The sequence below is a fragment of the Terrapene carolina genome, unplaced genomic scaffold, assembly GCF_002925995.2.
Source record: "Terrapene carolina triunguis isolate 2854851 unplaced genomic scaffold, T_m_triunguis-2.0 Scaffold231, whole genome shotgun sequence".
Taxonomy (NCBI): domain Eukaryota; kingdom Metazoa; phylum Chordata; order Testudines; family Emydidae; genus Terrapene; species Terrapene triunguis.
In genome coordinates this window covers 17,713,563-17,726,846 of record NW_020664582.1, presented here as the reverse complement: position 1 = coordinate 17,726,846, position 13,284 = coordinate 17,713,563, and the positions used below count along the sequence as shown (strand labels likewise).

The 13,284-nt window shown below is 66.4% G+C and overlaps 1 protein-coding gene across 1 annotated transcript in view; it reads left to right on the top strand.

The window, feature by feature from the left end:
• LOC112119710 (basic proline-rich protein-like) overlaps positions 1–12,453 on the top strand; it is a 27,623-nt gene extending 15,170 nt beyond the window's left edge. Inside the window, exons 2-3 of the mRNA XM_029912533.1 lie at positions 10,218–10,325; positions 12,380–12,453. Coding sequence (XP_029768393.1) covers positions 10,218–10,325; positions 12,380–12,453 — 182 coding nt within the window. The remainder of the gene's footprint in view (positions 1–10,217; positions 10,326–12,379) is intronic.
• The last annotated feature ends 831 nt before the right edge of the window (positions 12,454–13,284 follow it).

Sequence of the window (13,284 nt, the reverse complement as noted above, 5' to 3'; positions counted from 1 at the left end):
GGGGACGGGGCGGCTGGTGACGGGGCTGGAGGGGACGGGGCGGCTGGGGACAGGGCTGGAGGGGAGGGGGCGGCTGGGGACGGGGCTGGAGGGGATGGGGCAGCTGGGGAGCACGTGGCTGGCAGCCAGTGGCGTTTTAAACACAGCGTCTCTTACCCCTGCTCAGAAAAGAGCTGTGGAGCATGGTGCCCTAATCCACCCCCAGCAGCCCCTGTCTCCCCGGGCCCGGCCTGGCTGCACTGGTTGGATGTTGGGCAGGAGGAGGCCTGGTCTACACCACGCTACGCCAGGGAGAGTAACAAACTGGCCGAGATGCCGAGAAACTCCCCATTGCCTCTGAGCTGCAAGAAATGGCTTTGTAGGGACTGAAATCCCCGGCGCTCGCCAGCTCGCCCAGGCTCTGCCTTCCCTCCCGCTCCCCTGCCCCGTTCTGAACCGGCTGTTCTCTGTCCGTCACGCCGAGGGGCAGAGCGTCTGCGAGTCCCCTGAGTCTGCCCCCCAGCAGCGCGCCAGGACGGCCCCGCCTAGTGGAGAACGAGCCGCTGTCTGCCAGGGCATTAAACCCCACCGCCCGAGTGAGTCTGGCATGGGGGGGTGCTTGGCTGAGTCGTTTGGCCCAGGCTAGCTGGGTAGTGGCAGCTGCCCCTCGCCCACCCACTCCAGCCAGCTGGATGGCCCCCGGGCGTATGGGAAGGAGTCAAGCCCAGGATTGGGGGAGGCAGGGTGCTGGTTCTGAAGTCTGTTAGCATGCGGAATAGTCTCCCCATGAAAACCCTGCAGGTTTGTACGCTTGGCTGGGCAGAGTCCTGGGGAACGTGCTGTAAGAACAGTCCTGCCCTGGTGGGCTGGGTCACTTCCAGCATCTCTGACCCTGTGCAGAGCAGAGCAGGCTGGGCTGGGAGGCCGTGCGGCGTGGTGTCCAGATCAGCGTACAGGAGGAGGTGTCTGTGGCGGGCGTCTCCGTCTGCAGAGAGGAGGGCTCTGTGTGTGCAGCGCAGGGGGCCGTGTGAAAGCAGAGAGCTGCTCACCTGGGAACCACAGGGTGGGTGTGGCTGTGCAGCTCTGTGAGTGCTCCGCGGTGCAGAGGGCGCTGGATAAACAGGAAGAGCTGCAAGGGGGTAGCGGGTGGGGTTGGTGTCATGGGTGGGAGCGGGTCAGAAGAAATACACCTGGATCGCATGCCGGGGCCGTGTATTGGGCCTGGTTGGGGGAGTGTGTGTGCGAGGACGTACTACCCTCATGCCAGCGAGATGCACGGCTGGTCGGTCGCAGGCCCGAGGCCCTGATTCAGGCCTGTAGCTGCAGCAGCGTGGGTGTAGAAACGGCATGGCCCACGTGCACGCCAGCGTGTCCTTGCCCCGCTGACGCTGGCAGTCCCATTCTATCCAGCGTGATTAACCTCAGGGGCCAGCCCAGCTCAGTGCCCGTTGTGCTAGGTCTGCGCACCCACGGCCTGTGACGCAGTAGGGAGCGGGGTGGATTGACCTGTGAATGTCGGTTAGTTTTACTGGACTGTCTGCATGGGGGATGGGAGAGCAGGGGATGACTTTAGGTGAGGGACGGTACCTGAGCCTGTAACCTGAGCCAGGAGCAGGGTGGGGCCAGGTGACACCTTGGCCCGGGAAACTGGACAAAGGGAGAGGAGGAGTCAAGGAGGGGGGAGAGCCGGCTGGAGGGGTTTTTGGTTTCAGTTTTGGGCTGGCTGGGAAGAGGCAGAGAACCCAAGTCTGGGGTCTAAGATCCTTGCCCCCCAGAGGGACCTGGCTGAGGGGTCCTGGTTGTACCTACAAGGCCTGCTTGGGACTGTGTTCCTGTCGTCTAATAAACCTTCTGTTTTACTGGCTGGCTGAGAGTCCCAGTGAATCGCAGGAAGTGGGGGGTGCAGGGCCCTGACCCCCCCACACTCCGTGACACGGCCTAGGGGGCGGAATGTGGGCAGCATAGGCGAGCTCACTCCACGGGCCCTGGCCTGCCCTGGCAGAGGGCTGCTCAGTCTCGAGGGCCATTCGACCCGTTTGCCGCCCCGTTGAGCGTGCGGACAAGACTGTGATGTCGTGGTGTTCATGCTCATCGCCGCCATCCTCCAGATGTGTTTCATGAGGCCATTAAACAGCCACCAGCCTCTTCTCCCTGGGGCTGGGTTCGAACCAGCGGCTGAGAGTTCCTCCCTGCTTGGCATCTCCTGATCCAGCCAGTGGGGCTCCCCCTCTTGCCTTCCTGGTTCTGGGGAACACGCTAGAGCCTGACCCCTGTTCAGGGATCAGCCTGACAGCCCATCTCCCATGGGGCCAGCAAGCTGCAGCGGCAGCCGCCTGCCTGTCGGCCTCAGTGCCCGTATGGAGAAGCCTGGAGTCCCAGCCCAGCCTTCCCTGCAGAGTGGGGTCCCTTCCCCTGGGGTTGCGGGGTGACTTGCAGGGCTGACGTCTCCCAGCTCCCTTCCTGCAGGCAGGGCGATCACATCCGCGTTGGTGGAGCCGCGTCATTGTCTGCTCCCCTCCCCCAGTGGTGTGGGGGCCGGGGGTGAGAGGTTTCTCCCCCCCCCCTCGCTGTGGGTCCCTGCTAGCTGAGGAGAGCAGCATAGCCAACCTCTGCAGGGAGCTGGGCCCTGCCCTCCTTGCTGGAGGGGGCGGCTGCACTGTCCTGTCAGAGTGTCTCTGCAGTGGGCGTTCTGCCCAGGCACTGTATGGGGGGGCTGTTCCTCCTCACGCAGGGGTGTTGTGTGTGTGTGTGTGTGTGCGTGTGTATGGGGGGGGCTGTCCCTCCTCACGCGGGGGTGTTGTGTGTGTGTGTGTGTGTGTGTGTGTGTGTGTGTATGTGTGGGCTGTTCCTCCTCACGTGGGGGTGACCTTCAGTGGCTGAGCAGGGAAGAAATGCCTGTAAACCGGCTGCCCCAGGGTGACTGAAACCCCAGTGACGCTGAGAGACCTGTGGGGAGGACGGGGGTGGGGAGATGGGCCTGCACGTGACCGGTGGGAGCAACAATTATAACCCCCCCTCACAGCCGCCCCGATGATGTCTCAGCAAGTGAAATGCAAAAGCCATTTGCAGCTCTGGCAGCAGCCCGGGGTCTGCGACCGCACGGGCCAGAAGCTCCCTGTCTAGTTGGTGTGTTCGGTGTCTCGTGCCTCTGGGCGGGTGTGAGATGAGCCAGGTGTCCCTGCTTGCTGCTCGCCTGCTCAGTGAAGGAGGTGGGAGGTGAGCGGTTTCCTGCCGCGAGCTGGGAGACGTGTGTGCTGCATGCATGGCAGAGATCCTGTCCTGGCCCTCCTCCCCGATCCGAGCTGCATGGTGCAGGGGGCTGATGCGTGGCTGCATGTGGCCTGGAATGCAGGCTGGAGTTCAGTGCCAGCAGGTCTGGTGCGCGCTGCTGTGTGCGCATGGGCGCGCTCGCCCGGCTGCCACCCCCCCAGCACGACATCCTGTCCCTCCGCACACGTGTGCGCACGCATCGCTGGCTTTAGCTCTGCTTGGGGCTCAGCCTGTGGCTTTGCTGCTCTCCGGTTCTGGCGCTGTTCCTGGGGCACTCCTGGGGGGACCCCCCGGAAAGGGGCGTCTCTGCTCCTCTAGTGGCTGGCTCTGCCCCTGGGAGGATAGGCCGAGCAAGGGTCTCCCCACCCTTTGGAGCAAATGGGGGAACTTCCCCAGAGGCCCTGCTGTCCCGTCCCAGCTGCCCTGGGGGAGTGGGGAGGCCCGGCCAAGGCCTGCCTGGTGGTGATAACCTTTGGAGCAGGCACTGCCGGCTGGGATCAGACCTGTCTCTGCCAGTGGCTCCCAGCTGTGTGCCAGAGAAGCCTGACTGGACAGTGCTGGGCAGAGGTGCTGGGCTGCAGCAGGAGCCTTCCCTTTGCTCTGCCCCCCCGGGGTCTGAGTGGCCCAGTCGGACGCTGCCTGCGGGGCTCAGGGATGGGGCCCCGGGAGAGCAGAGTTGAGGGGCTGGATGCCCGATGGGCCAGGGAGAAATTCTCATGCAGAGGGGAGCCACCTCTGGAGTTGGGGGCTGGAGCTGAGTTCCCTCTGAATGGCCAGGTCAGCAGCGGCTCCTGAGCACGGGCAGGGTTCATGCCGCCGTTCCTGGGGGGGCCTTTGCTGGTAGGGCGGGCGTGGCAGAGGAGCACGAGCCCCTTGGAAAGGTCCCCAGGGTTAGAGCTGCAAAGAGTGTCTGGTTCTAGGGCCAGGCTGGGGGCCCTGCACATGGGGCCATCGCTCAGTGAACTGGGATGGGGGGATTCCCATTCCATAGGGGCCCAGGTACCATAGTGAGCACCCAGGATAGTGGGCAGCGTGTGCCCAGAGCAATGCCCGCAGGGCGCTGCTGAGAACAATGGGTGGCCGGGGGCTGGCAGAACTCTCCCTGCGTATCCCCCCCCTCGAGCTTTGGGAGCTGTCTGGCTGCCTCCCGCCTGCGGTGGAGCCAGAGCCAGAGCCTGGCCGTTATCCGCGTGAGTGAGCCGGAGCAGACAGGGCTGTGTGGGGGTGGTGGAGAGTGACTTGTGGCCTCCCCCCAAGGCCAGAGGGCAGCCAGGCCCGGGTGGGGCGTGGGCAGCAAGGCCTCTGTGTTCTCCCTGGGCCGGGGGCCGGAAGCGGATTCCAGGGACCGAGCCGGGCGGGGAGCTCGGAGGCGACTGAACCGATGGTGTGGGCTGGGGGAGCCGCTCGCCCGCCCACCCTGCTCTGACTGGCGCAGCGTGTCCATGCTGCCGGCTGCAGTGCCACGGCCTCCCCGGTGGGGGGCTGGTGTTTTCTCCCCATCCCCTCAGGCTCTCCCTGGCGCTGGCCATTGGGCAGGGCCTGGCCGCGTTGGACTAAGCTGAAGGCTTCCCGGGCCAGGTGGGCGGCCGGGTTTGTGGTCTTTTGCTCCGTGGGTTCGTGCCTGTTGCGTGCTGCAGCTTGGTTCTGCGTCGCTGGGATCAGGCCACCAGGTGACGCTCAGGAGCCTGGCGAGGCTGCGGTTACCAGACTTGCTGGGGGGGGCTATGTCCTTAAAGCGGCTATGGGCACAGGGAGAGGGGAGCTGTGTCCTGTCGGATCCCCCTCAGCCTGCAGCCTTCCTTACTGCCCAGCTGCGGCACGGGGCTGGGGAGGAGCCGGGCTGGATGGGGTCGGACGGGGGGCTGCGTCTGCTCAGCGCTCTGCAGGCGGCGGAGAAAAGCCGGAGCAGTTTGCAGCCCGGGGCGGCGTGTGGCCTTGGCAGATGTGAGTGTAGCAGCCTGGCACGTGGCAGTGACTCTTTAAAGATCCACCCCCTCCTCCCGCCTCCGCATCTCATCCCAGCAGGATGACGGGGCCTGTTTCTATGGTGCTTTCACCCCACAGGGCCCCTGGAGCGCTTTGCGCCCGTCGCTGGCGGAATTCTTAATAAGGCACGGAGGGAGAAGTGCGGCCACCTCTGGTGTGGGGCGCAGCAGTGCAGCGCAAGGGCAGGGGACTGCTGTGTGCTCTTGAGAGTGCTGGGGGGCGGAATGGAGCTGGGATCCCCCCCAATCCGCTGGGGGCAATCGCCTCTTGCCGAGCGGGTGCCGCTCACCCCAGAATCCAGGCTCCTGTCGGCCTCCGAGCGGGGAGACTCCTTGTCCTGTGAATGGCTCCTCTGCACTGGAGGGAGGGGGTCTGGCCGCAGCTAGTCTGTGCGCAGGCCAGAGAGGGGCGCTAGAGAGCAGGGCAGGGCTCAGATCTGGAACAGGACCTTGCAATGGGGCCTGAGGTCCCTGCTCTGGCCTGTGTGCGGGCGGGGGAGCTCTGCTGGCCTGGCCATGGAGGCCTGTGGCCCCCCCCTCCGGACTCTGGCACGCTGTGTAGGGAGGGGCACTGGCTGCGTGGGGGGAGCTGCTCAGTTCCGTACAGAGACCTGGATAATCGCAGCTCTCCGGGCGCCATCCCGGCCTGCGCCGTGTGCCGGTGACTCACCGCCCGGTGATTCACTGCTCGGCTTGGCGATGAGCCCAGGGGGGAGGTGGGCTCTGGTGCCGATCCAACCTGCCAGCCCGGGGGTGGGGGGGCAGCCTGGGCCCCTCATGGGGACACAGAGCAGCCCCTGGCGCCGGGGCTGTGTCAATCCTGCTAGCGGCTCCGGGCTCCCCGCCGTGATGGCTTTCCTCTAGCATAGTGCCCAGCCTCCTTTCCCTGGGCCCAGGGCACTGCCCGCCCCGCCGCTGCCATTGGCCCAGTGAGCGCTGCGGGGGCAGGGGGCGTGAACCGCTGGCCGTGGGTGTGTTGGGTGGAATGGGGGTCCGTGGGGGACAGGGCAGCCCTTGGTTAGCCTGGCAGGCAGGACAGCACACAGCGAGGGATGGGGACAGGGACTGACCTGACCCCAGGGCTCTCTGGGAATGCACAGGTGCCCCGTAAACACATGGTCCTTGGTGCGGCCCAGCCCAATGTCTGGGTGCTTGGCTAGAGCGTAACCCCCGGGGGCAGGTGCTCAGACGGGGGGACGGGACATGCCAGGGGCATAGAGCTAAAGGCCAGGGGCACCTGCCAGTTCCCCCTAGTTCCTCCTGTGTATCGCAGCGAGCCACCAGCCCCACCCCCATGCCCAGCCGCCTGCCAGCATTAGCCAAAGGAGGGAGGCCTGTGATGGCAGGGAGGTGATTTGGGGAGACACGCCCAGGTGAGGGCACACGGGGAGGGCTGGCCAGGGCCCTGCTCTCCGGCCATGCGCCCAGGACTGCGCAGAGAGCGCCGGGGAGGCTAGCGGCTCTGGGGCTGCGAGGACCCAGGCTATGCCGGGCAATGATGGCAGATGGTAATCGGGCCCCAGCTCCTCCCAAGCCAGCCCAGTCAGGTGCAGGCTGGCCAGGAAGCAATAGCAGTGCACCAGGGAGATTGCCTGGGCGTGGGGAACGGCCCTCTGCCTTGCAGCCCCTGAACTGCCAAAGCTCTCGGAAAAGCCACGCTGGCTGCCTCTGGTCCTGCCGGGTGACTGGCAGCTTGGGCCGGGGCACAGGCTTGTCCAGGACTGTGCCACTCCTGGTGCCCGTCGAGGGTGCACAGCCCACGCCCTGTGCCTTTGGATTAGCCGTGGCCGAGAGACCCTCTTGCTGTGTTTGATGCTCAACGCTGCTGTCCCTGAGCGCCGCGGGGCGAGCGTGAGCCGGCTCTGCAGAGACAGAGACATGGCTGGGGCTGTGTGTGGGGTGACATGCTGTGCCCTGGGATTGGCATGGGGAAGGCCTGCCCCCGACGTGGGGCTGTAACTCTACATGGCGCTGGGTGCCTCCCGTGCACTGGCACTTCAGTCTGAGTGGCTCCCTGCCCCCTCCAAGCCAGGCCCCGGTGTGTAACCCCCTGCCCCAGTGCCTGGCTCCCGCCGTGGGCATGACCGGGTCCAGCCGAGGCCTTGCTGTGGCTGCCACGTCCGCGATCGCGGAGGGAGCGCTCTCCTCATGGGATGGCTGGGTGTGGGATCGCTGCCAGTCCAGCGCCTCGGGGACAGACAGGCAGACGCGCCGGCACGAGCTGCACCAGGGCAGTCTCCGGGTTGCACGCTTGGCTGGCGTGCTGACATATTGGGGTTGATGGCTCAGGCAGTTCGCGTTTCCTTGGGCTAAAAGCAGAGCGGGCTGGACGTTTAACTCTTTCCTGTCCGAGCTCAGGGTGGCTTCTCTGGGTTCCTGCAGAACTGGGGCCGACACGGCTGGGGCGCAGAGCCGTGGGTCTGGAATCTCTGCGTCCCGGCTCGGGGGGATGGCCCGGGTGGGCTGGCTGCTCGGAGCCCGGAGTGTGACATCTGGCAGGGCGGAAGCTGTGCTTGGACATGGAGCTGGCATGGCCCTGGCAGGGCCCGGGGAGCCGGCTCTGTGGTGAGGCGTCAGGCGCTGCTCTCTCCCAGACCCGTGGGGATATAGTCTCCCCCCGATGGCAGCTCCTCTTCTGGTGCCTCTGCCCTGGTGCAAGGCGTGGTGCACGTGGGGACAGGCACCGGCGTCCGTGGGCTCCCGTCTCGCCCTTGAGGCTTCGGCGGGGCTGACAGGCTTCGAAGAAGAAGCCTTTCTCCTAGGGCTGCCGGCGGGGCGGGGGGTGGGAGGGAGCGGGCTGTGTCCCTTGGGGTAGGAGCACCCGTCTGGGGCTGTCAGTCTGTGGAGCTCTCAGTGCTTTATGGGGGGGCAGGAACGTATCATCCCTGTTGTACAGAGGGAAACTGAGGCACGAAGCCCACGGTCACCCAGCGAGTCGGAGGCAGAGCTGGGAATGGAACCCAGGCGTCCTGTCCCCATTCCCCTAGTGTAGGCGACCTGCCCGGGGCCGTCCGGCTTGGGCCGCAGTTTGTGCAGTGGGTGCATGGCGTGAGGGGAAGGACAAGAGCCGCTGGCCAGGGTGCTCCCCTCCCGTGCTGGGAAGGTGGCGCCAGCTGAGCCAGCCGGGGAAGCTCCGGGCCTCGGGCGAGCATGCCCAGCGACCTCTGCAGGGCTCCCATCCAGAGCGTGCCCCTGGCTCGTGGCTTCCAGGGGGGCAGTTTGGCTGTTCTGTGGGGGGGATCTGAGCATTGCTGGCTCTGTGCTGCCACTCCCGTGACCCCAGGCTTCTTTCTGGAGCAGATGCCGGACCTGTGCCAGGCTCCAGGTGGGGGGCCCCCGTCAAGTACCTGGACCCGCCCCAACTCCCTGCCGAGGCAGGGCCCTCCTGGCTGGCGCACAGCCCAGCGGGCAGAACCGTGCCTTGAGGGGGCCGGGTCCCAGCGCTCGGACGGGGAGGGAGGTCTCGTTTCAGAAGCTGCCTCTAACACAAATCACGTCCAAAGCACTAAAATGTTTGGACCTCACCAGCTGCAGACGGGCTCGTCAGTGAGCGCAGGGTGCAGGAAACGCCAGCGCCCCTCGGTAAGGGTGGCGCAGGGCCCGGAGGCAGCAGCGTCTATGCCACATCCAGGGCTGGCTGGGCCACTTCGCTGTCCTGGCGAGTGGCAGGGCTGGGGGTGCTGGTTACACACCGTACGCCTTCTGGCTGTGCCCGGCTGCAGTCAGGAGGGGGCCTGGCACTGACGTGCCCCAGGAAGGGGAGGAGAGGAAAGAAATGGATCCGTGCGCGCCCTCCCCTGCTGTGTGCATCTCTTCGCTGCCGCGGCTGCTGTTGGCTCCCGTGACTACGAAGATGGTTGATGTCCCAGGGCCAATCGTGCCCCTCGGCTCCGCTCTCCCCACGTGCCCCATGTTCCCTCCGGATCATTCTTTGGGGCCCGCTGTCCTTGCCACTGGGGCCGGGACGCGGAGCCTTTCCCCACAGTGTGGCAGGGCCCGCTGGTGCTGGGAAGTGGCTACGTCCCGGCTGCTCACTGGTCGGTGTGAAATGAGTTGGCTGGTTCTCAGCCTGGTTTCCAGTGGACGGGCATCACCCTGCCAGCTGGCACTGCTGGCCCCCCTGGCTGGTGAATGGAAGCCATGCCTGGGCTGCCTCGAGGGGTCCCTGCAGGGCAGGGCAGAGGTGCCGGGGTGGGTTCTCAGTCTGCAGAGCGGGCACAGTGCAGGATGCCCAGGTTGGGCCATCCACAGGGCCCCCCTTACCCGTCTCCCACCCCCTAAAAACACTGACGGCGTGGCTGGGGGAGGGGGTCAGTGGCCTTGACGGATGCAGCAGACCTAGCTAACTGTCACCTGCAGCCACCTGCCCATCTGGCAGCGTCTCCGCAGCCTCTTCCCTCCTCCCCCTCCGTGCACTGGCAGCATGATGCCAGGGGCTCCGAAGCAGCAGGGAACCCCCCCCCCAAACTCAGGGCACTGACGGTAGCCTGCCGAGCCCAGTGCTGCCCCACGCATGGGGTACCCCCCCCGCCCCCAGCTGTCACCTGTGCCGGGGCAGGCGCAGCGATGCTGAAATGCAGCCACCTCTGAGGTGCAGGGCAGCAGCCTAGCTGAGCCCATTGCCCTGCAGCGCGGCGCCTGGGGGCGACTCTGGCCAGGGCGCCGGAGCACGGAGAGAGGGGCTCGCTGCCCCCTCCCCAGCTTCCCTGCATGTGGGGCTGGCTCCGCTCCCCGCCCCATCTCCCGGCGGAGGCGGGGGGAGGTGCAGGCTGCCATTGGCAGGCACTGGCAGCTCCTTCCCGGAGTGGAGCCTCTCCTCCCGGCAGGCAGCCCCATGCTGCAGGCTAGGGGCTGGCTCGGGCTCCCCTCACCGGCCGCCGTGACCCGCTGCTGCCCGGGTGCCTGCCAGCCCGCCCCAGCCCCGCTCCCCCTGGCCCCCCCCCCGCTCCCCTCCCTCCCTCCCCTCGCCGCCTTTGTTGGGAGATGTGTCGGTGGCCGAGGATCTGACAGCCAGCCGAGCCTCCCCGAGCATGGAGCCGCTCAGCCACCGGGGCCTGGCGCGCCTCTCCTGGATCGACACCCTCTACAGCAGTACGTGCACGCTCGGGGGAACTGGGGGGCACCAGGCTGGGGTGAGCCGGAGCCGCCGGGGTCTCCTGGCTGCGGGACTCGGCGAGGGCTGGGAAGAGCGCTGGGGTAGGATCGCTCAGGGGACAGGGAGCCTGCTCACCTGGGGGCACGGTGCCAGGCGGGGGCCCTGGCCGGCTGAGCACCTCTCCAGCCAGGCTGCAGCATGCCTGGCCCGGCTCCCCCCTCCATCTCTACCTGTTGTGTAACGCTGCACCACGGGGCCGGGGGGTGGCAGGATCCAAGCGAAGGCGGCATCGGAGCGGCTGTCCCTGCTGCTTGTGCCCGTCGTTAGCTGGGGGCCTGAGCTGTTCAGCACAGCCCCCTCCCCGTGGATGCGCGCTCCTCTCCTGCTCTCTGTCACTGCAGGCTGCTCCGGGAAACGCTCCCCCCCATCCCTGGGCATTTAGACAGTGCCAGTGCTCTGGGGTGGCACGACCCCCTGCAGTTCCATCTCAGGCAGGTTATGTAAATGGACAGGCTTAGCGCTGGCGCAGCAGGGAGGACTGGGGCACCCTCCCCTATGATCGCCCCAAGTGACCGACGCAGCTCTGCGGTGGAGATGCTCCCTCTAGGGGGGTCCACAAGACGGGGGCTGTCCGTGGCGTGCGCTCTCCCGTGGGAGATGCCCTCACTTGCCTTCACCTGTGTGGCACTGGGGGGGGGGCACAGGCTGATCCACCTGGGGAACCACATTCAGCTGGGCCCAGTTCCCAGCTCCAGAACGGGCTGTGCTCTGCGGGGACCTGGCTGAGACCCCTGGGGGCAGCGGTGGGCTCGGGTGTTGCTCCTGCAGCGAGTGGGGCTGCTCCGCCGGGTAGAAACACCGGAGCTGACCACGCTGAGCTTCCTGCGTTGCTAGCTGGGTGACCTGAGCGCCCCGAGGGGCCTACCCCTGCACTGCCCCCAGGCCTGATGCCCCCTTCCAGCAGGAGCAGGTCAGTCTCTGGCTTGCCCTGCTGGTGTCAGGGGGTGTCACGGACTCACAGATCGTGCCCAATCTTGGCCCCGTGTGGTCCGTGGGGGGTGCCCCGGTCCTCTGTAACAACAAACTCCCTCTCCCCTCCCCTCGTTAAACCAGTAACACCCAGGGAAACTGAGTCCCACCCCCTCCGCATGCAAACCATTGGAAACCCCCGGAAAACAAGCAAATCCCCCACTTCGTCACAGGGGGTCACTGGGTAGCTGTGGCTCCCGACGTGGGGCCTCCCTGCCAGCCCCTGTGCCACCGGTTACGGACTCGGGGAAGCAGGCTGGTCCCTGGGCTTGGGCTGCTTTCCAGTGCCCCCTTGTGGCCGTGGCGGGAAGGTCCCTGCGATGCGGGGAGTGGGAAAGAGCTCCAGGACCCGGGTCGCTGGGGACCTTTCGTGCGGAGGGGTTGCCTGGGGAGCTTGTGTGACTCTCGCGCTCTGCAGCATGGCTCTGGGTAGCCACCACGGCCCCAGGGAGATGGGGGCTGCCTCGGGAATGGGGCCAAGCTCCTTGCGGCCCCAGGAGGGCTCGGGGAGGGGGATCCCCCGGGTCCCTGGCCCTCGCGCTGGGAGGGTGAGCGACTGGGTCAGTGGGGAGGCCTGGCTCTGGCTGGATTTCGCAGCCCCGGGGTTGCGTGCAGCAAGCACCTCAGGCTGGGGGAGCCAGAACATGCCCTGGCAGTAGTGGAGCGAGCGGGTGAGCTCCCCCCCCCCCCCCCAAGGCCGTGTGCTTAGAGCTCCGGACTTCTGGGTTCTAGTCCTGCCTCTGTGGCTGACTCGCTGTGCGGCCTGGGGTGGGTGCCGTGGTTTCTCCCCACTTCAGGCAGGGCTGAGGCCTGAGCAGTGCTTTGAGGCGCTATGCAGATGGGGCGAGTGCTGTGCAGCCCCCGCTACTGTACCTGGCCAGTCCTGCAGAGCCGGAGCTGTGAGTTCTTCCTGGCCCCTGTAGGGAGCCAGCCTGTGGCCCTGAAGCATGAGGAGCGGAGCCACAGGCCTCTCTGCAGTTCTGCTGGGGGCCTACGGCAGCATCTCTCTGCCGGTCTGCAGGTGTTTGCACCGGAGCTGTGGAGCTCGGAGTGCAGCACCTAAGAGGCCCGGTGCTGGGCGGGAAGGACCAGTAGCCTTGTGGGGGACAGCGAGGTGGTGATGTGAAGGACGGAGAGAGGACGCTCCCGAGGTGGGCTGCCTGGCCAGGGGCTCTGGAGGAGGTGGGTTGGGTGCTTTGAGTGGCATTGCCTGGCTGTATAATTCATACTGCATCATAGAATCATAGAATATCAGGGTTGGAAGGGACCTCAGGAGGTCATCTAGTCCAACCCCCTGCTCAAAGCAGGACCAATTCCCAACTAAATCATCCCAACCAGGGCTTTGTCAAGCCGGGCCTTAAAAACCTCCAAGGAAGGAGATTCCACCACCTCCCTAGGTAAAGCATTCCAGTGCTTCACCACCCTCCTAGCAGACCCCAGCAGGCATCCTGCCTGGCAGACCCCAGCCCCGGGTGCTCTCCGCTGTGACACCAGGCAAATCAAAGCGCACCCGAGCTACTGAGGCTGAAATTCAGATGAGCAGGGCACGGGCATAGGGTGCGGGCAGGGCCTCCAGGAGCGAATGGCGGAGCAGGGTGCGGGCCGGGGGCGAATGGCGGGGCAGGGTGCGGGCCTGGGGGCGAATGGCGGAGCAGGGTGCGGGCCTGGGGGCGAATGGCAGGGTGCAGGCAGGGCGTATAGGAGCGAATGGGGGAGCAGACATGGGCTGCATGGGAGCGAATGGCAGGGCAGGGAGTGCAGGGTGCACGGGTGAATATCAGGGCAGGGTGTGCATGGGGGTGAATGGCGGGGCAGGTGCAGGCAGGATGTGGGACTGGGGGGAATGGCGGGACAGGTGCGGGCCTGGGGGCGAATGGCAGGGCGGGTACAGGCAGGTGCGGGCGGGGGGGGCGAATGGTGGGGTAG